Below are 21,888 nucleotides of genomic sequence, written 5' to 3' on the forward strand. Positions count from 1 at the left end.
AGTAAGTGACCTCAGAAGAGCCACACTACAGAATCATAGACTCATAGAATCAACCAGGTTGGAAGAGACCTCCAAGATCATCCAGTCCAACCTATCACCCAGACCTATCCAGTCAACTAGACCATGGCACTAAGTGCCTCATCCAGGCTTTTCCTGAAGATCTCCAGGGACGGCGACTCCACCACCTCCCTGGGCAGCCTATTCCAATGGCAAATCACTCTCTCTGTGAAGAACTTCTTCCTAACATCCAGCCTGATGACGAGCACCAGAATGCTACTGAATGAATGTGTCATTGCCAGATTGCAGAGCAAATTACAGTTCAATTGACTAGTGATTAAAGTGAGAAATGCATGACATATTCATGTTTCTTACCTTTCATCCACTGAAAGACTGTAATCTTCACTATTGCTGTGTGGAGGTGGATGTGCTGGAGGGGGTGGAAGAAGATCTGCCCAGTTCATGCCAGCTTGCTTGGGAGCCTTTGGGGTCCGAGCACCTTTTTTGTGCCCTTGACTCCCTGTGACAAAAAAACAGGATGTATTTGTGATGCTTTTAAGTATCTCCTCAGTGCTATCTTTGAAAAACAAAACTATCATAGTCCCTCCAGAATCATCTTGAATTAGAATAGAATAGGATAGGACAGAATAGGACAGGACAGGACAGGACAGGACAGGACAGGACAGAATAGAATAGAATGGAATAGAATGGAATGGAATGGAATGGAATGGAATGGAATGGAATGGAATAGAATAGAATAGAATAGAATAGAATAGAATAGAATAGAATAGAATAGAATAGAATAGAATAGAATAGAATAGAATAGAATAGAATAGAATAGAATAGAATTAACCAGGTTGGAAGAGAGTTTCGAGATCATCAAGTCCAACCTATCATCCAACACCATCTAATCAACTAAACCTTGGTACCAAGCACCCCATCAAGTCTCCTCCTAAACACCTGCAGTGATGGTGACTCCACCACCTCCCTGGGCAGCACATTCCAATGGCCAATCACTCTTTCTATGAAGAACTTCTTCCTAACATCCAGCCTAAACCTCCCCTGGCACAGCTTGAGACTGTGTCCTCTTGTTCCGGTGCTGGTTGCCTGAGAGAAGAGACCAACCCCCACCTGGCTACAACCTCCCTTCAGGTAGTTGTAGACAACAATAATGTCTCCCCTGAGCCTCCTCTTCTCCAGGCTAATCAACCCCAGCTCCCTCAGCCTCTCCTCATAGGGCTTGTGCTCCAAACCCCTCCCGAGCTTGTTGCCCTTCTCTGGACACCTTCCAGAATCCTCTGGGAACTCACTGTTGTGCTGAATTGTAATAAACTGTCATTCTGCTTTTTAAACCAATTTGTAATTGTATCTGTGTAGAATTACTGCACATCTTAAACAGTTGAGTTTAATCAGAAACATTACACAGCATCAAAAAAAGCACACGGGATACAAAACTCAACTTGTTAATAAATCGAAAAATGAGATAAAACTATAAGTGAATTTTACAAGCAATGTCATTAAGAGTGAGCTTCCTACTTCTATTAATTACATTATAGATTATAATCTAAAACAAATGAGCTGTAGACATATTTTCTAAAGTGCCTTTATACTATTTAATTGCTGGAACCTAAAATACAATATGATACAGATATGATCTATTAAAATTCCACTGTTGCATTAAGTCACTGAATATATGTAATTTGTACTTGTCCACTGAAACATTTTAGGCACAATGAAATTACTTGTTTTAGTCTAAATGGCAGGTGTGGTTAATAATTGCTGGGAGAACTAAAATAACAGAAGAAAAGAGAGAGAAGATTGATGAAATATGGCATAAATGTTTTCTACTACTATTACTGGGAAATTATAGCTCCTAGTAGAAAACCACAGGTTTAACAGTTCCAATAACTTTGAATAAGACCAATTATTCAAGTGATCTTAAAGTTCAGTATTAGACCTGGCTGTGATGAGAACTAATGCCACCATTGTTCTTTGGTATATATTTTTATTCATCTTTGTTATTGTTCCTTCTTTAATTGCAGATAAAGTCACTGTAATTTTGAGTGTGTTTTAGAATCCTTCACATTTCTCTCCTCAGCTGAGGCATGGCTTTATGTTACCATAGCTAAGCCTTATACACACGATTAAATGAGTTGCAGTGAGATTTAGAAAGCTGGTTTTTCTCACATCTGCTGTCTCACATTTTCCATTCTTATAGGCAGTAGTTCTGCTTATTATTGTCCCACATTAGGTGCCAGATATGAATATGTTTTAGCTAAGTACAATTATTTTTCTGGTATCTCAGTATGTCAAGCAAGACCTTAGCTATCCCAGGGTGACTATCATCTGCATTCTCTACTCTAAGCACCATGATATATTCTAGGTTCAGCACAATTAATTTATAACTCTTGTCACCTTGCTTCATTCCTGCTGTGGTTCTTCGTATAGGACTATAAATTGTTAGCATTATGAATAACCATAATAGGTGTCAGAATGGAGAATACCACCTTCCCATTTTTAATTTGCATGGGTTCATAATCCTGAGAGGCTTCACACTGAATTTCAGGTCTTAATGTCACCGAGCACAGGCTCAGCACCACACCCTGATGTTGTAGATCTGGGAATGGGCAAAAGGCTGGCTCCCAGAACACTTCTGAGCAGCTGTCAGCACTGGGAATCATGCTTACCTCACCCCAGTCCCTGAAAATTCAGGTCATCCAAAGGCACAGCAGGTTTATCTACATGCTTATGCCTCTGCTGTGCCTTAGTCACAGTTTGTCCAGATGGAGTGCAGGTAACTGGACTATCAATGGCAGCAGCAGAACAAAAGGTGTGGAGGGGAAATAATAATCCTTATCTTGATTAGTAGATGTAAAGTCCAGGGTGCTGATGATTGTGACCACAACTCCCCTCTAACTGGCTTGGTGCAAATAAACATAGGATAAATATCAGACATACTGCAACCCCCCCAAACAAGCCTGTGGATATTTTCTGGTTTAGCTCTAAACATTTCACACGCCTTTATCAGAAATCAAAGCTGAAAGTGAACAGGTTATATCATGATGAGAAGCAATAGATGTTGAATAAAACCACATTCTGAAGTTCTGAAGCACGGAGTGCAACTTCAGTGCCCTGGGCAGCAAGCTCCTGCACAAAAAACTGTCTTGTTTCAAGATTTTGAGACTTTTAGATATTTTGCATAAGAGCTGCCGATAAAAAAACCAAAATTTAACTAGTTATCTACTGTGTACATTTGAATGATGCACAAGAACAGTTTTGCTATAAAGCCACTGAAATCTATAAAAGTTCTTTCACTTAGTAAAATACATGGGTTTAATTTTAAGAAAGAAAACTTTCTTAAAGTAGCTGTGTTAGATATCAATCTAATATTCTGGTATCCCGAGCCTTTATATGAATGAAGTTGTCATGTGTTAGTACAGGACCAAGAAGGTAATACATAAATTAAAATCCTCTCTTTTGTGACAGATGAAAAGGAATTGTTACGACTTGTCCATCTGGAGACCACAGTATCAACCAGTAGGGCATGAGTATCAGGAAATCCAGCTTCTATTGGATTTTAGGACTTTCACAATCGGGGACAATCAATTACTTAATTGACATTTAGATGGCACCAGTCAATCATGAGGATACATCAGAAGTACAGGCACCTGTTAGTGCTGTATTACTGTCAGCAGGTTGCTCCACATCGTCCCCTCTCTAAGTCCAATAACAAGTGCCAACCATGGCTAGAGCATCCAAAAAGCTAAGGTTTAGAAAACACTGTAGATACTCACCAGATGTACTACTGCCTCTGTCTGAGCTGTTGTAGGATCCACCTGTATTCTGGTCGTATGACTGGTTGTATGGAATAGTTGGAGCGATGCTGTCATTTACCCGGTAATCTGCAAGTTTAACAGTATAGTTAATGCTACCCTTTATACTTTTCTATACCTGCTTTGTAACACAAAGTAAGATCTCCTGAAAACAGCAAAACAGAAATAAATTCTTTCTTTGAAAGGAAAATCATCCTATAGTCATGTTTTAAGTGGGAACTTACTAGCTCCACAGTAAAAATGAAGTAAAGTTAAATCCTACACACAGGGTTGTCCCAATGCCTCTGCAACGATTAAGCCTCAACGGATATATATATATATGACATGTGTGAGCATTTTGCATATGAATAGACTGTCACCTTGATTGATTTTCCATGGTGTCTGATTAATTTACACATGCAGGGCAACCAATGGACTGTGGTAGCTACTTTTTGTGTTTCAAAGGTGACAAACCCACACAGCAGTCAGCCCTGTATTACAAGGGCTGAATGATCTGCTGGAGCAACAATGCGCCTCCACTGAATTAGGTTTACAACAGAAGAGGTCTTTGTTTAATGCCTGCTGGATCCAAGAAGATTTCTATTTACACTGGGTCATGTAGGTTGCAGCTACAAGGCAGGGCCTTTTTTCACTAATGGCTGTTTCTGTAATTTCCTTCTCCAGTTCCAAAGCATTTGATATACACGTTACTTTTAAATCTGGATTTGGCAACCCGATCTGTAAAACTTTATCAGAAGTAAAATAATCATCTGACAAAACAGTACTCTCATGCCAAAAGGGATTACAATTTACATAGAACAGAAAGGACCTGAGTTACTCTTCATATAGCAAATAAAACTGTGTCATAAACAGAACCACTGGACATAAAGTGACAATGAAGCACAGCGTGTAACTCATCAAAACGGTTATTTCCCATCACAAAAGCTGTTAGTATAATCATCAAGATGGCTTTGACTTAGGAAATGAGAAAACCAAGATCAGAAAATTGACTCATAAAATAGCAAATCAAAAGGAAAAAAAAAAAATAAACAAAACTAAGAATCCAGTCCCCATCTGCTGCAGAAATGTTTGTGATAATGTAAGCATGGGAAAAAGAGCAAAATGATAAATTCTACACCAGAGTGTATTCTGTAATAGTTTCTCAGCCTAGTTGCATTCCAGACCATGCTGAAGCCCTACATACCACATGTGTTTACACAGAGGATAAACAGCAAATCAACACTCTGAAATATGTATATATAACTGTCAGCAGACAATGCTTTAAGGGGGCCTTTCCACACTACAATATGCTAGAGAATATGCAGCTGTAATATACACAGTTTGAAAGATGCAGTATCTTCCAGGGTATAAAAACCAAACAAGTTTTAATTCCAAACCAGATATGTAATACAGAGCTCATGAAAGAAAACATAATTACAAAAAATTACAGCTTTCACCCTCTAGTAAGGAGCCACAAACCCTGATTTTTCCCTTGATATAAACATGTCAAGGGAAGGTGTCACATTTTGCATTGCCCTTTGAACTCCTCTGTGAGTAGATGGGTCCAGAAGAGAAATCAACATTCCTGTAATGAAACGCATCTTTTTACTGGGTAACTTATCGCTATGCGATCACTTGAGTTACAAGAATCCATGCCAAAAGTTCCAAGTCAGAATGGGTCCAGTTCCTAGGGATACTGTTTTGCAAATCAGGTTATTAAAAGAGGTTGCAGGTAGCCTGAAGAACTAGCAAGAAATCACATACCCATTTCTTCCAACTCCCACATATTATATTAAAGAAACATGCCCTCGAGGCCATAAAGGTACATTCTGCTCTTTCCCGTTAACACTGAAATCAATTTATTTTTAGCTTCTGGATCCACAGACTTCAGTCAGGGTAACAAAGGAGTTTAGTTTCCAAAACTGTGTGTGTTAGCATTGCCTCACAATATATGAATCCAAGGCTTGCTAGCAACAAATCTAAAATGAATTGGATCACTCCATTTGAGTCCCCAGTGTACAACACGGTACAATTTTACAGAGTTTGATATGCAAAATTCCATTCGTTTACATGAACATGTAGATTTAATTAGTCTCCATCCACAACTGGGAAGAGTGGGTTGACCTATTTAAAATTTAAGGTAGAGTATAATGTGACTACCATGCATCTGGCTTATGAATAAAACATCGGGCCTCTGTCCTAACCAATCCCTTACCTACTATTAAATTTAGATTAATCTCAAATCCATAGGAAATGCAGTTTATTTAAGTCTTTTCTAAAGATACAGCTTGTTACTTTTTATCACAAGTTCAATATCTGAAGGCTATTATGGTGCTAATTAACTTCCTGACACTATTAACTGCGGATTCCTAAACCTAATGAGTGAGAAGCCTAAAAACACTACAGAAGTCTGTAACTGCTGAACCTGAACGCTTTAGACTCCCAGCACTAGAAGGTCAAAACTCCTCTGATGCCTAAAGAGGAGAAACAAGCTAAAAGCTCTTCACCTTTGTTTAATTTGTTTTGCTCCATAATGTTGTACTGTATGGGTGCAACCTCTTGCTTTTGCTGAACAGAGGGTTTCCAGTGTTTCTCATTCGTTTCCCCGCTGCCATTGTTAACATTATTGCTGATATTTGACTGGATGAGTTGAGTGGTGGCATAAGGAGTGGGCTGCCCAGGCTGGCTGACAAATCTTCCATCCTTTAGATTTGGACTATTGAAGGTTTTCATCTCATTGATTTTGTTGCTGAGGTCCACGTCACCATATACAGTTGACTCAGGCAACATCAGGTTTGTTTGCTTGTTGTCCAGCTGATTGTTGTAATTTGCTATACAATCGGCTAACCACAGAGGAAAGAAAAAAGAAAAGGTCATTCTGTTCGCTTACACTATACTTTCAATGAAATTCCCTTTAAAAATGTTTAAAGTGCATAACTATATGGTTTGCATCCATGAAGCAGAGATACTGTAATTAACTAAATAATTTACAGAACATCATTTACCTTCTAAGTGACTGCTTCAAAAGCAGCAGTCGCTGTTTTGATTCGCTGCAAATCCAGACCCTCTGAATTGTATCAGCAATGACTTACCTTGTTGGGCTTTTTCTACAGTGGCCATATGAACATTCACATTTGTAGACACTATTTTCAAAGCAGTGTAGATATCAAATCAATAACTGTGATTAAAATAGTTTGCACTGAAAGGAAAAACTAACCAGAACCTCATATGGGGAATAACTAAACATGACAGTCATCTTACGTCATCTCGACAGCATTTAGCCTTTCTTGTACTTGCAATAAGAAACAGAGATACAACAGATTTGTGTAAAACAGTCTGGAAATTATTACATATAAGAGAATTCAGGAGGAAGAGTACAATGTGAAAAGTAACTCAGTGCCTAGTAGCAAGTCTTTATTTGACCGTTGTTTCCTTGTACAGTCTTGTATTTTGGTTGGAAACAAAAAGACAGCAAAACATTATGGAATTTTTGCTAAGTTTTAATTGCTTTGGATGTTGCAAAACCAGAGATAACACAGTGATACCATTGTCCTGTATGCTAAACGTGTTATATAGACAGCATGAGTTTGTTCTTCTAACAGTTACTGCATCACGAGATCACCACTTATTGCACAGAGTAAATGAGACATATATTGATGCTCTGGCACTCCTGTGGGAACCAGTGTGCCTGACTTTTGCATTCTCTTGGCTCTGCATGACAGCAGCTCCACAATTTCATATTTTTCCCCCCCTATCCACACCCAATCCACTGGAAGTATACTGAATGGAGTAACACAGCCTGTGGGTCAGCAGTTAGAAGGCTTTGAGAAACCAGCATTCAACGATCATTAAGCAAAAGTTCTCATTTGCCAGCTGATTAATGCATCAATAATTACATAACAGTCACCATGAATATAGTTCTCCTCTTTTAACAGATGTGGTATTTATGCTAATGAGTTTGATTCAAAACCTGAAGTCCATTACCTGTGGCCACAATTAATTTATTGGAGAGAGTGCCAAGTGAAATTAAGTACAGAATTCAGGATTTGATCATTATATCAAATAACTACTAAATATAGATTATGTTCAATCTCAAAATATAATCCTTAATACATACATCTTTAAAAAATAATAATCCTGGAACAGAGAAATAAAATACTACTCGAGGAAGAAAACCACTGATCCACATTTTTGGTGATTAAGGAACAGTATCAGAAGCTATCACATACAGCTAATAAGTGCATGTTTCATGCCCCTCAGCTTGTGTTTTTTTGAAGGCTTTACTGTCTGATACACTTTTCTTTCTTATGTGAGCTGTTACTTATTGCTTCACAGTCTTCAACTTCTTGATTTCTACTTTTTAAGTGCTTTCATTTCCTCTTTTCCTCTTACCTACTGAAAGCATGCCAGTCTTACCTCCTTTCCAAGTCTACTCGATTGGGCAATTATATATCCATCATATTCTTCATTCCTAACACCTCATGCTTTGTTATAATGCTTGCAGAGTCACTTACAGTATGGTTTTACCTCCTCCCATTTCAGCCACGTTGAATTTGTGTGGAGGGTGACATAATTAAGAGTATATTCAGTAGGCACACTTTTTTTTTTACAGACACATTAGAATTCCTTACATGAAATATCCAAACTGGTTTAACTACATAACAGAAGATTTATTCTGTACTTCTAGAACAACACATTCCCATTCTGCAGACTTGGAAGAGAGCACTATACTTAAAAAAAATAATTAAATGCACAGTTCCTTAGCATATTCACAGCTATAGAGGGGAATATCCAACTCTGTTGTTTCAGATCATAAGGCAAGCCCAAACTGATATAATTAAGAGTATTTGCCAGATTTTCCAGGATAGAAGAGACAACTGTGAGCATCTTGTCTGACCCTCAAGCTCATAAGCTCTACTTCAAAGGAAGGAATTACTTTGCAACATGTCCAAGATTAATATAAAAGCTAAATTGAGCAAGAATCCATTGAAGCTCATGACAAGGTGTTATAATACTTTACAACCCCCAGAAATGTGCATTCTCTTCCTTTTCTGAATTTGTTGTTTCAGTTACTAGAACTTGGTATGTCTGTACTTGCCACAGTTAAATATCTCTGTATTAGAGATCTTCTTACGCAGTTATTTGTGGATGTGATGTCCTGAGGCAGAGTAAGGTACAAGTCTGTAATGTTAAAATCTTTCACCTTCCTCTGAAGCACCTGGCACTGGTTACTGTCAGACAGCATATTGCAGGAGATGAATTACCACCATCACATTATGGCTGGATTCACATTAATTACAGGAGGTAATGCTGTTTTGCACTTACACAACCTCACTACAGGTAATCACAATTTCTCTCTGAATTGCTGGGAAGTGCTGCTGGCAAAAAACAGCTAGTGATGCTGGTAGTATAGAAAAGACTAAAAGACTAATTTTCATTCTTCATCAGTAACACAAACCAGGTTAATGGCTGTCCACTTGAAACAAAATGTGCAACAAGTAGAGCTTTCAGATATGTCACCCCAACTGTATTCCCATGGACTTCACAGGGATTTCTACAAGAGCACTCTGAGTCCTGCCCAAGCTCCCAGGAGCTACCACTTAACCTAACATTTCCCAGTTGCTTTTAGACTTTGAAATTAACCTTCTCATCCACATGCCCTAAACAGAAAACCAGCTATCCAATTTTGTACAGAACGGCAGCCCAAGGGAGGTTTTGAATGTTGCAAAGTAGGCTATCTTGGAAGTACTGTAGCTATATTTTATTTCTTGCTTCTCATCACACCCAGACCAAAAGGAAAATTGCCACAGTATCACTTATCCTTAACTCCATCCAAGCAACAAGGATATACAAAATGACTGCAAATTTACCTTATCTGCTTTTTTTCAGAAGCTGAAACGTGGCAGTTCAGCGTGGCTTTTGGTAACATTGAACTTTGCAGGAGCTCCTTCAGCCTACAGCTTGCTACAACTATCTAAGGAGAACTGAAAAAAGGGATCTAAAAAGGGACCAAAAGCATAATCATGACATAAAGGAAAGCCTATATTAAGTCTAAATGCACTGGAAATAAGAAGACAAACTGCATGCTCTCTCAGGCTCTGAAAAGAAGATTCTTTAGCAAGGTAGAAACACAACTAACCTGGTCGACTGTATGTCGTAAGGTTGCTGTCACTGTTTCCATTGCCAGAGGTGCAGCAGTTGATGGAGCAGTCATTATGATTGTTCCCTGTGTTAGGCCATGTATCTGCTAGCCATGGCTGAGTGGCTGGTTCACTGATGTTTAGGAGTCCTGGCCTTTAAAAAGAGAGCTTGGTCATTTCAAAAATTAAACAAAAGTATTTTCAAATGTATTCTTCTTAAAAGGCTAGATAGTACAAAAATAATATCACATATTTAAAGGCTTGGCCATTGGGAAAAAAAAAACAGCTGGACTCAATTATTTACTGGTTTCCAGTCTCCTATATAACCTGTTCCTTGATAAGACACTTTGAAGTGCCCAGCCATGGCCAATATCAATTCAGTTTGCTGAACTACACACTGGTGTGTAACCTTTACCTGTCCTTCTGTTTGGAGGCTTTATTATATTTCTTGTTATGGTATGGCTGCATTTCTATTTATCTGTCCCTTCTCCCTTTCTTAAAGAAAGCAAAGGAAAAATGGGGAAATTAGCAATCAAAACAAACAAAAAAATCACACATGGAAGCAAGATGGGGATGTGGAAATAAGAGCTGAGCCTGAACGTGAATGCTTCCAAATTCTTGGTGTCTCATGAAGTCAAGTTTTCTCACCACTAGATAGTACTACAGCAGGGGATCAAAGGGTTCAGCAGATTACAGAAACCTCTGTCTCTTGGGAGAATTTGGAGCTCACTAAGCATACTGAGCATGTGATATATCTTTGTAAAAGTGTAAGCCACTCGCTTCTAACCAAGTCTAAAGGAACTGGAAATACTCAAAACCTTTTAGAATATTTAGATATTAATGCTGCATACTGGCTGCATTTGCAATAAAGTGTATTCCTGCAATCAGCAGAAAGAAATAGCATTCCTTGGTTTGCAAGCTGCTGAATTTTTCTACTCAATGTGAAAGATGCTCTAGTCAGTATTTCATAGAATCTTTGGTGACTCTGTGCAGTGGCATGCTATAACCTCCCATGTAAGCAGCATCCTCTAAAAGCTTAAAATTGCCCTTGATAGCTAAGGTGCTTTTAAAAAAAGGTAAATTTAGTCACTTTCATATATATATATATATGAGAAAAGGAGCACAGTCTCCTTCATTACAGGATTTAACAGGCAACTTTCCATTTGAAATAGCGCAGACACCAGTCTCCATATTATTAGGCATGATGCTCTCCAGAAATATAACATGCTAATCCTCTTAAACTGCAAGTTGAGAATACAAACTGCATGCAGTTAGTTGTGGGGAATATAGGCTGCCAGTGCCTCAGGCTTAAGTCACAGCCTTGGAATGACAATGATCTATACGTATATGTGTATGTATTACTGCACTGTGTATGTCATCTGACAATTTAACGCAGGAGGTGATGAAGCTTACTGTTAGGCCAACAAGCCAGCATACACTGAACAGGTGCTTTCTGTAAATCTGTAATGGTGCAGCTATGTAGTCCTGCAGGCTGGACTACACAGCTCTCTGATTTGAAATAATCTCCATTTCCCCCTACCATTCTGCACTTACAACAAAACTACACCTCAAGGCATTTGGAGGACACCATGGTTTTTGAGAATGTTTCAGCACTTTCAAGATCTGTGTACTGGATTTTTGGACAGAGATTTTAAATAGCATTCACACGTGCTATCATATAAGAAATGCTGTGTGATGGACATAAGTAAAGGAAAACTCTAATTGGAGCAGTTTAAGTGTAAGCAAGAGATGTTCACATTACAGCTCCATAGCCTTGTGAAGACTAGAGGTGGTATTTTCCAATCATCTCTAACGTTTGCAGAAAATGCCTGGAATCCTACAATTACTGTACTGTGCCTGGGGTGGGGGTAGACTGTGTGAATACCTAGCTGCTGGCAAGAGTAAATCCACCACAACTACCATTACTTGAATTCTCTCTAGAAAAGGGATCGCCAGAGAAATTGCTATTTTCCCACCATAGAAGTGGGGTTTATGTTGAAATATATCATTGTGGCATCTTGAACTCTGAATAACGCCTTAATATGTTCATATAACTGCACTTGGCAAAAATGCTAAACCTCTCCAGAGCACTGCAAATATAATGTCAGGATGCAAAAACCTCAGATTTGGAAATTGGAGGAAATTATGTAAAAAATAAGATGGCTTTTTTTACACTGAAGAACTATGTTTCATATTCTACAAAATATGGTACAACATTATACATCTTGCAAGTGCTATATATGTAAATGAACAAAAGAAGCCTAGATGTCAGCACCTCAAATCAATTACACTGCTAGATTGTGGCACTGATCCTTAAAACTAGGACAGTAAAAAATGATGCTGCTTCTCCAGCAGTACTGAAATAACTGTAGATGATGTAGACAGTACTGGGTTCATTTTTGTCCTCTGAGTCTGTGTGAGTGTGCTTTGTCTAGCTTGTGCTACAGGAAGAGCGAGAAAGCACAGCGGCACAAAGAACACAAAGGGTGTTAACTGCGTATCTTTTTGAACAACCTTGTCAGGAAAAGAGAGGGTTCATCTCTGTTCTCTCTTATTTTCTCACTATCCTGGGGGGAAGGCAGCAACTCAGTGATTTACTGATTTATCCCTTCAAAAAATCACATGGTAACTGTTCCAGAGGTTTTCCTCCTTGATTTTATAGGTACAACAACACAGTGGCATACAATGCTGGACAGAGGTATTTGGCAGCTGCTCTTAAGATGCCAGGTTCAGCAGCAGCAAGATTAGCCTCACCTCTGCACAGTATTCAAGTAGACAGGGAATGTTTAATTTTATGCTTAATCTTTACCATTACTGATTTTCCTACAGTCTTGCAAATTAAAAATCACAAGATGCCACTTGTGAAACAGGATTTGACATAGAAATTTATCACCCAGCTGCTCTTTGAGATTTTATAGTTTATTTCACTGTCATGCCAAATCCTTAACTGAGATGCTTATAAAAAGGCTTGCTTGAATGTGACCTAGAAAAAAAAGGATGTGCTAAAATGAAAGTGTGCTGACCTGCCTTTTTGCTAAAAATATCACTTTGCCTCCTGAAGAAAACTCTACCTCTACATGAAAAAAAATGTATAATTCACTGTTTTGTCCATTGCCATCCAGGAAGCGACAATTTCAACCCAGTAAGTGTGTGACAGTAAAATCCTTTATCTGGAATGGGCTAGGGTCTCAAAGCGGGGGGCTTTAATTAAAAGCATACCTGGTTCCCTCTCCTGTGCCTTGTCTCTTCTTAAGTGATTCTCTAACAGTTTTGCATTCATAGCAAGTTTGGGTTTTTTCCTAAAGAGGCATCCTATAAGCTGTTTATGTCTTCAGCATTTTTTCCCCCCAATAAATGTTTTCTTCTTTGTACTGTTTGTGAACCGGCTATATTTCTTAATCTCCATAAATGCCACGACTTAATTACTTTTACTCCCTTAATCAGCTGGTAAACGGGTTATTTGGAAGTTAAAGTGCCCCCTCTGCTGCTCATTTGTTGAGATGCAACATTTACAGATTAACAAAGCTGAAATATTACAACTCGTTCTTTGGAAATAAAACTAAACATTTCAGCCACATATCCTTCTTCTAAAGATAAAAATATATGAGGAAAAAATGCATACATTGATTTAGTGAATTAAAACGCATATCTTCAAGTGATTATTCTGCATCACTTATAAGGATAATTGCATTCCTAGCATCCTCGAATGTAGTTGCACATGATTTATAGCTTTAAAAATAAACCACATAATTACCTGCCTCCACTGCTTACGGCCTCTCCTCCTCTCTGATATGTTACTGGAAAAGTTAAAAATAAAATAAAATAAAGGAATCATGTAAAAATCATAAAAGACTCCTTACACAGCAGTATTCCATTTGCCTTTGTTTCATTTTAGCCAAGACAATAAACACGCATTGTTTATACATTAACTCTGAGTCTCATTCTGCATGCTATTGCTTCAAGTGCAAGTGTATACACAATATTTGTGTCGCTAGATAACTGCTGGGCTTGGCTCCAACGAAGTTTTAGATTTCATTTCTGTTCTGAAAAGCACACACATGTATCCCTTAAGAAAAGCAGCCAGAGATACAAGAGGTTTAGCTTAACGCAACTCTGATGGCTTCAGTGGAGTTACTCTGTGGAAGAATTTATGTCATATCTTCATGTCATGAATGGCCAGATGCTACCTTACTGTTTTGGTAAGATAAAAGAGGTATCATGACTGTCTAACAGACCTTATTTCCAACATAAACAATGGCTTATTACAGTTGAACCTCCTGCAAAAACACATGATCTTTCTGAATATAACTGCACTCTACTCATGGAACCAGACCCACTCTAGAAATCCACAGAAGATTCCCATTTTATAATCTTTTACAATTGGATTTATTGCTGATACTTTTTCATTAAAAAAATAATAAAATAATAAATGTATAGAACTTGGTTAAAAATGTCTGTTAGAAAGAGTACTTCCTCAATGAGAAGAAACAGTTTCCCTAGCGTTTCAGATGTATTACATATTAATAAAGTGTATGCCCATATGCATTTATTTGTGGCATGGACTGCATATCCTTCACTGGAAGAATAATGGTTGAAAAGTTAGCTTTTAGGATGCAAACATCCAAGCAGAATTCTGCAGGCTTGAATTTGGTTTGGCAAAGGGTTAAGGAGATTGCCTCCCTGCAAATGCTGACAGATTCTACATTTCCCAGCTAGGAGCATGTAGCAAAAGAGCAGCCAAATTCTGGTCTTTAGAAGAACTCCAAACTAGGAGTCTGCAAGAGAGAGATAAATGCTGGCAGTGATTACAATAACAGGATTAAAATGTAGGATGCAGTGCTACAGGTAAGTCTTTAAGTCTTATAAGTAATGCTAAAGAAGAGGGTCTAGTTACATTTGAAGTCAGTGGAACTAATGACTGGGATCCTGGATTGAAAAAGCAATTCTTTCTTTTTGTTTTCCTTTAAATGTTTTTTCATACTTGGAGGTTTGTTTATTTTATTTTTTTAATTTCTTCTTCAAAAATCTTAGTATTATTTATTTTGCAACTCTGACACATGTTACAGAACTGTGATATTTTACTGTCAAGAATCCAACTGAGAAAACACGTATTAGATAACCTACCAACCTCTGCAGAATTTCAGTAGTGTGCTACAATTGTGATTGCAATAGAAGCCCTCTGTTAGGCCAATTACAGTAACAGCATAATAATAATAGTTTGAATTAGGCTCCACTGTGGATCTCGAAAGACTTCAGAAACATTAAGAATCACTCTGACTCATGCCTAACAGTAAGCAACTCCACTGAATAGAACAGGATGACTTTGGAAATATGGTACTATTCAATGTGATTAAAACCACATGGATAAGACTCTAGCTGATGACGATTAGGTCTGTGTGGATGCTAGCAGACAGACATAAGACTGCTTCATCTGTAGCTGCAACTTAGAAGGATGTAACTCAGCTGCTGCCCAAAGGCAAATTTAGTACAGTGCTGATTTTGAGCTACTATGTCCTGCTAGCATCAGTGTATAGAGAAGGGGGTAGTTGGGTTACCCTGCCTGGATATGTGTCCTGCAAGTCTCAAAGACTTCTTGTGAAAATAAGGGATTTAGACCAAAGCAAGAAGAAAATAACTTGACTGTTCTCCCAGGCTGTAGCTAGAAGGAATGTATACAGTATACTGATAGGTAGTGAATGTGCTGGATTTTATCTACTGCAGAGGAAAAGCCACTGAGCTGCCAGACTGTGGGACTGACTGCAGGTCAGCTCTACAGATTGGAGAGGCTCTGACAGACTTTGGTGGGCTATGGCTCAGGTTATACAATATTTTGTACATTTCAAAGCCGAAAGAAACAGAAGATGATTTTAAACTCACCCTGAATTTGAAATGCACCTCTATTTATATAGATTAAGATGCTTGTTTTAAAATTTCATAGCACTTATACAGTTTTAAGGCTGCAAACAAAGAAATTTAACTGCTATAAGACTTTTGATTTTCTGTACCTTCCAAAGCTCAAACCTTCTAGGTCAATGGATTAATGTAGACTCAAAGGAAAGAAAGGAAGCAAATGTTTCACCAACTATGATCCCTCTGAATCCCTTTCAAGTTAACATCTGAGTTCTGCAGTTACACCTCCTCCATCAGAAGCACCTTGTGCATCTTTAGATGCAGGAGGCCACACCACTCCAGTGTAATATGCAAAAAGAGAGCCTGGGCTGTACAGACTGACAGGACTGTACTTCCAATTGGCATGCTTGCACCAAGTGCTATGCTGCAAAATGGTACCCACAAACAGAAAGCAGTGCCAGCTACAAAGGAAACACAGGCTACTTGGAGAGCAAAAGAACAATACCTATCACTAATGAAACTGTTTTAAAAAAACCTTCAGAACAGCTGGGCTGGTTATGTTATGTCAGAAAAAGAGAAACAGTATCACAAACACATGCTAAAGTAACAAAGAAGGGGGGAAAAGTGCAAATATATACCTGTTGGTGTGAAGGTAAAAGACGGGACTGAAAAATCAAAACAAAATACAAACTGGTTATTAAGCTGAAGAGAGAAAGGGAAACATACCACATTAGTATAAATCTAGCAGACTGCTGAACATAAAACAAACATATTAAACTAACCCAGTAGTTGAGTCACACTGATACAGAAATAAAATTGGCAATTTCAGAAGGAAGTTTGTCTTTGTGGGTTCTATTCTGAAAACAAAAAAAAACCCAAACAAACAGACAAAAACCCCAAAGCCCAAGCAAGCAAACAAACAAAAACCCCACCAAACAACCCAAACCCCTTGATACTCTGTTGTGCTCCTGAGAGGAATGGACTGTGGTTTAGCCTTTCCCATACTCCTTTTTTAAGTTTTTGAAAAAAACCTAGCACAAACAAGCCCCACACACTGTTAATTATCTTAGAATGCAGAATGACAAATTCCTGAACAAAGCCTTATCAAGGTCCTATTGAATCTTATCTGCAGTTCACTAAGTAAATGCTCATTACACTGAACTAATAAGCACACTTAAGCATTCAGTAAGGAAATAATAATCATATAAAGGAACAAAGAGAACTGCTGGTTTAGCGTCTCTGAATCAAGAATGGGACCAACTCTTATTGTAATAAAAACACTAAACTCTACCACAGCAATTATTTTTTGTTTCCATAGATGAGATTGTTAAACAGTAATTATCTTTCTCTCCTAAGTAATCAAAAAAGGAAAAAAGGGGGAAAAAAAAGACAAGATGTAACACCTAGATGTAACACCTTTCTGCCTTTAAGAAGAACAGGTTAACAACAGAACAATGGCGTTGCTTGACAATCTTCACTCTCACAGCTACTATAAATCCTCTTTGGATCAATAGTCTCTAATCCAAGTACAGAGCACTAGCATCATCTGCTCTTCCTATTAGCACATACTCCCCCTCCTGTTGACAACGCAGTATAGCTTTTCCATCACTGATGGGCAGAAGGCAGCTAAGATTGCCCTTTTTGATCTCCTGACAGCAAAGACAAATGTTAAGAGAAACAATGAAATATTCACTAAAAGTAGCCTTGAGACAGAATTTGACCAGCAAACCTGTCACAGAAAGGAAAGAGCACTTGGCTAAGAGACTAACTGCTTAATTTTTACAATAACTCCAATGTTTGGGGGGAGTTCACTGTGTCTTCTTGTTCTAATTCAGAATACGGTTTAGTTTTTTTCTCCCTCTTCTTAAGCTGATTTATTCCCAGGGATATGGCACTAAGGAAAAATGAAAAACCTCTGAGCATGTGCCCATTTTAGGCTTCATTTGTAGCACAGCTCTTTATCTTGGGAATTCCATTGTATTTTATTTGAGTTAGGCCTTTTCACACAGTCCAGTTTAATTTAGCTATGTTCAAAAATATAGAACCATAGCAACAAGTGTTCATTAAAATAGAAGGTGCATTTAAACCAGAGCTATTCAAGAGAGAATCAAGTGCCTCTAAATTAATTTCCAATCACAAGGACATGAAAAAAAATAAAACTAGAGTCTTGTTACTTTCCTGTGAGCTAAGGACTAAACCTAGTTTAGTTTCTTAGAGTAACTGAGGAACAGATGAACAGAGGTTCAGCTAAATGAAATCTTTATTGCTGCCACACGGAAGAACAACTTAGTTCTCAGAGCTTCTATTAATAAACTCTTCTGAGTGTGTAAGAGAGCTAGTACAATCTGTATGTGTGGGAGTAGTGAAGTATTTTAACAGATGTCAGGCCTGAAGCTAAATATATAAGTAAATAAATAAATGCAAGACTGAAGAAAGTTTGGGCTTGCAGTGATGAGTTGATGCACGGCAGAGCAGCAAACTACTTTGCAATTTGTATTTCACTAAAGATGGCTTTTTTTTCCCCTTGAAGAATACTTGATAATGGAGATGCAGAACCTACTTTTTTTTCTGTGTATTTTCAATAAAATCCTCACCAAAATATACAAAAGATGTTTTTACAGATATTGAAAAACACAGCTGTTTTGAACGCTAGCTGATGTCATTAAAGTAACCATTTTTAAGGACAAATTGCATGCCTTCTGCTTAATCATAGGTACTGCTGAAAGCACAGTGATGTTAGTGTGATAGAACTGTAGAAAAGCAGTATGGCAGCATGCTATTAGTCAAACAAAAACATCGCAAGCCAATGCAGCAGTATGTCAGGGGTTGTCTTATCTAAGAAAGCTTAGCAGAACAAAATCAAAGGTGAAATTCATTCCTGATTTCTGTGGTTACAACTTCTCTACAACCACCGTGCCGGAAATCTACCGTGAGTGGTGATACTTTAATAGCAACGGAGGACACCCAAACTCTGCAATGCTTCAGAACTATTTCCATGTTTCCACTCACTCCTTTGCTATTTTACCACTGCTTCTTTTTTTATAGCAACACACTGCTACTGTTTAAAAACATTTGTGGTATATTTGCCTATCACACATTCATTCTTGAAGTGACTAAAGAATGTTATCTCATGACACATTTCATACATTAAGAGGTGTGCACATTTTAAGCTGAGGTTTATCTTTTGATTATTAAATATAAAACATTCTCTCTATCCCTTCAAAAAAGCAGGACCTCACATTTTATGATGATTAATTCCAGAATGTATGGTTCTCACTCTAGGAGCATCTAACTGCTTTGAAATGTAATGAATTGTAGCTTACTGAACTCGCTTTAAATCCAGGGGTTTATCAAAAGATTACTGAATTGGGAGAAATTAGGTTTGTATTCCAGAGGATCATCCAGGTAGAGATTCGGGCTTTGTTTGTCACAGAGCATACTGTAAAGCACTGCTTGTCCACTGACAATCTGACATAAAAGGTATCCATAACATGAAAACAAAGAGTGTCTTAAGTTAGTCCCACTGCTGCCATTCTAATCAAATGCAGATGCAAGATGTGATAGTCCCAGAATTCAGTCCCAATGAATAGTCTTGCAGAAGCATTTATGAAATAGTCTTTGAAATTATTACTGACTGTTGTGCTTTTGCACACAGCCACTTCACCACATCTCCCTGCTACACAGGGAAACGTCAGTACACACACCGAAAGCACTACTGTAATGTACACCACTGTTAGTATTCTTAGCAGCAAGCAAAGGACTGAACACGAAGGACAATGAACTACGAACCACTGGTTCATTTTCAGCTTGTACAGTGTCAGGTAGCAAGGACATATTGGAAGCTCCCAGCCTTTAATCCATCTTTGTATTTCTCATTTGTAGGAGTGTCTTTATGAAATGCTAGTCTAGGTACTTACATAAAGTATACCACCTTATGCTGGTTCCTGCCTTAGCTGAAACTATTGAAATAATTTGATAACTCCTCTTTTTAGAAAAACAAAGAGACTGATGATAAAATATACATTCAGTAAACAGGCATTCAGCAGCCAGCAGACTGAAATATCAAATATGGCACCTTTTCTGATACCGGCATAAGTACTGGTGAGTCCATTGCGCTTCTTCCTGTGGCGGTACAACCAGATGCTGAAGACCATAAGGATAATCCAACAGGCTGCACCAATTCCAGCGATAAAGGCAGGCTGCTTTACTACATCAGAAATCTGCTGGGCTAAACTGACTTGATCTTCTGAAGACACAGGGTTTCCGTGAGAATCTGGGAAAAAAAGACACCAAAAGCAGTCAACTGATTTGAATAACCAACTGTAAAAAGCAGCATGGAAATAACTGGCACAACCACAGTCCAGTTTTTCAAAGTAATATACTTAACACTGTTCTTCAAAATCTCTTTTTTTATTGGTCTAGATAGGAACAGTTTGTTTCCCATACAAGGGAGCAAGTAAAAGAAACCTCAGGCATGAAACGTGCAGTCTGTTCTTTGAGCTCTACAAACAGGTAGAAGTCAGCTATCCAAACATCCACTCATAACTCACAGTTACACCTTCAAAGTACATTCACGTGAGGTTAATATTGATGGATACATTTTAATTTAGCAGTTCCTAACAGATGACTTAAATCTTGTTTTACACAGTCTGAAGTACCTTTGCAATCTCTGACTTTAACCTCAATTACAAAAAGACTGAACATATAAAAGGATGTAAAGAAGTACAAAACAACCAATCCTGCTCTGTTAATGTGGATGACTTGGTAAAAACTGTCAAGCAGTCTCATTACTACTTAACAAACAGTTGTTTTCAACATCAGTTTATCCTTAAATGTGCTATGTCGAAACAAAGAGCATGCATTTTTCCACACAAATACATTTTTAAAAAGGAAAAAAAAGGAAGCCCCTGTAGGAAATCAGTCTTTTCTGCCCTTTTGGTAATGAACTTCTGTAAGACCCTTCTAGGAAGAGCAGTAAAAATATTTGGTCAGTGATTTAAGAAGAGACTGGATGGGGCGCTTGGTGCCATGGTTTAGTGTTGGATGATAGGTTGGACTCGATGATCTCAAAGGTCTTTTCCAACCTTGTCTATTCTATTCTATTCTATTCTATTCTATTCTATTCTATTCCATTCCATTCCATTCCATTCCATTCCATTCCATTCCATTCCATTCCATTCCATTCCATTCCATTCCACTCCGTCAATGCTTTCAAATGAAATGAAGCAACTCGCCTTCCTGATTTTTTATCACTACAGTGAGTGCTTACTAGAAATTCCACCAAGCACAAGGTGAGGGCACAAAACTGAAACCTTTACTCAGAGCAGATATTGTTTTATACATTCCATGGCTTAATCTTTGAAAATTTCATTTTTACTCTTGTGTAAATCTAGCAATTCATTGCTAGATTCATTGTATGGGTAGTAACATCAGATTCAGAATGAGAGGTGAGTGTTTGAAGAAGAATGGTGCTTAAAAAACCAAAACCTTCTCCTTACAAACTAAGCAGTGAATAACTTAGTTTTTTTAAATGATGTCTTCTATTATTCCAACCCTAAATAAAATCTAAGAAACTGAAACAGAAATAGAAGACAGAAACACAAAAATAATACCAACAACAAACCTCCCCTGGACAAGGATACTTTTTTTTGAAGGGAAAACGAGTAAATTAACAACAGCAACTTCCAGTGAAGAATTCCAGGTTTCAGTTTCTGTGACATCAAGGTCAAATAGCCATTTTGCCAAGGAATCACCACTGCCTTTGACTGCTGTGTTATTGGAAATGTTATTCCATATTTCAGGTGCCTTTATCTTCTGTCATCCTAAGTGCACTGCCTAGTCTGAAAGTTCACCAGGCAGACTCATTCTTTTCTTACTAATACACCCTTTGTGTCTGCTGGGTTTATGGATTTCACGCCTATTTGTGCAAGGTTAAGATGGGTTGCTTCACATTTTATAGAGACAGCCAAGTGAAGTTCCTCACAAGCGGCCAGATGGGCTTAAATGTATAAAGTATACTGTGACCAATGAATTAAATCTGTCACTCTCTACCTCATCTTTTGTCTCCTTACAGCTGAGGCCACATTAAG

At 38.0% G+C, this 21,888-nt stretch overlaps 1 protein-coding gene across 3 annotated transcripts in view; it reads right to left on the bottom strand.

Moving 5' to 3' along the window:
* The window catches only part of ROBO1 (roundabout guidance receptor 1), a 532,129-nt gene that overhangs the window by 21,262 nt on the left and 488,979 nt on the right, over positions 1-21,888 (bottom strand). For 2 of the 3 annotated variants that reach the window (XM_054165775.1, XM_054165777.1), the window contains exons 17-23: positions 19,875-20,072; positions 16,438-16,464; positions 13,704-13,746; positions 9,949-10,103; positions 6,317-6,652; positions 3,792-3,899; positions 373-517 (exon numbers count right to left, since the gene is read on the bottom strand). In XM_054165775.1, the coding sequence (XP_054021750.1) occupies positions 373-517; positions 3,792-3,899; positions 6,317-6,652; positions 9,949-10,103; positions 13,704-13,746; positions 16,438-16,464; positions 19,875-20,072 (1,012 nt within the window). The remainder of the gene's footprint in view (positions 1-372; positions 518-3,791; positions 3,900-6,316; positions 6,653-9,948; positions 10,104-13,703; positions 13,747-16,437; positions 16,465-19,874; positions 20,073-21,888) is intronic. The other variant, XM_054165776.1, reaches the window with a different exon arrangement.

This window comes from Dryobates pubescens, chromosome 12 (genome assembly GCF_014839835.1).
Source record: "Dryobates pubescens isolate bDryPub1 chromosome 12, bDryPub1.pri, whole genome shotgun sequence".
Classification (NCBI taxonomy): Eukaryota; Metazoa; Chordata; class Aves; order Piciformes; family Picidae; genus Dryobates; species Dryobates pubescens.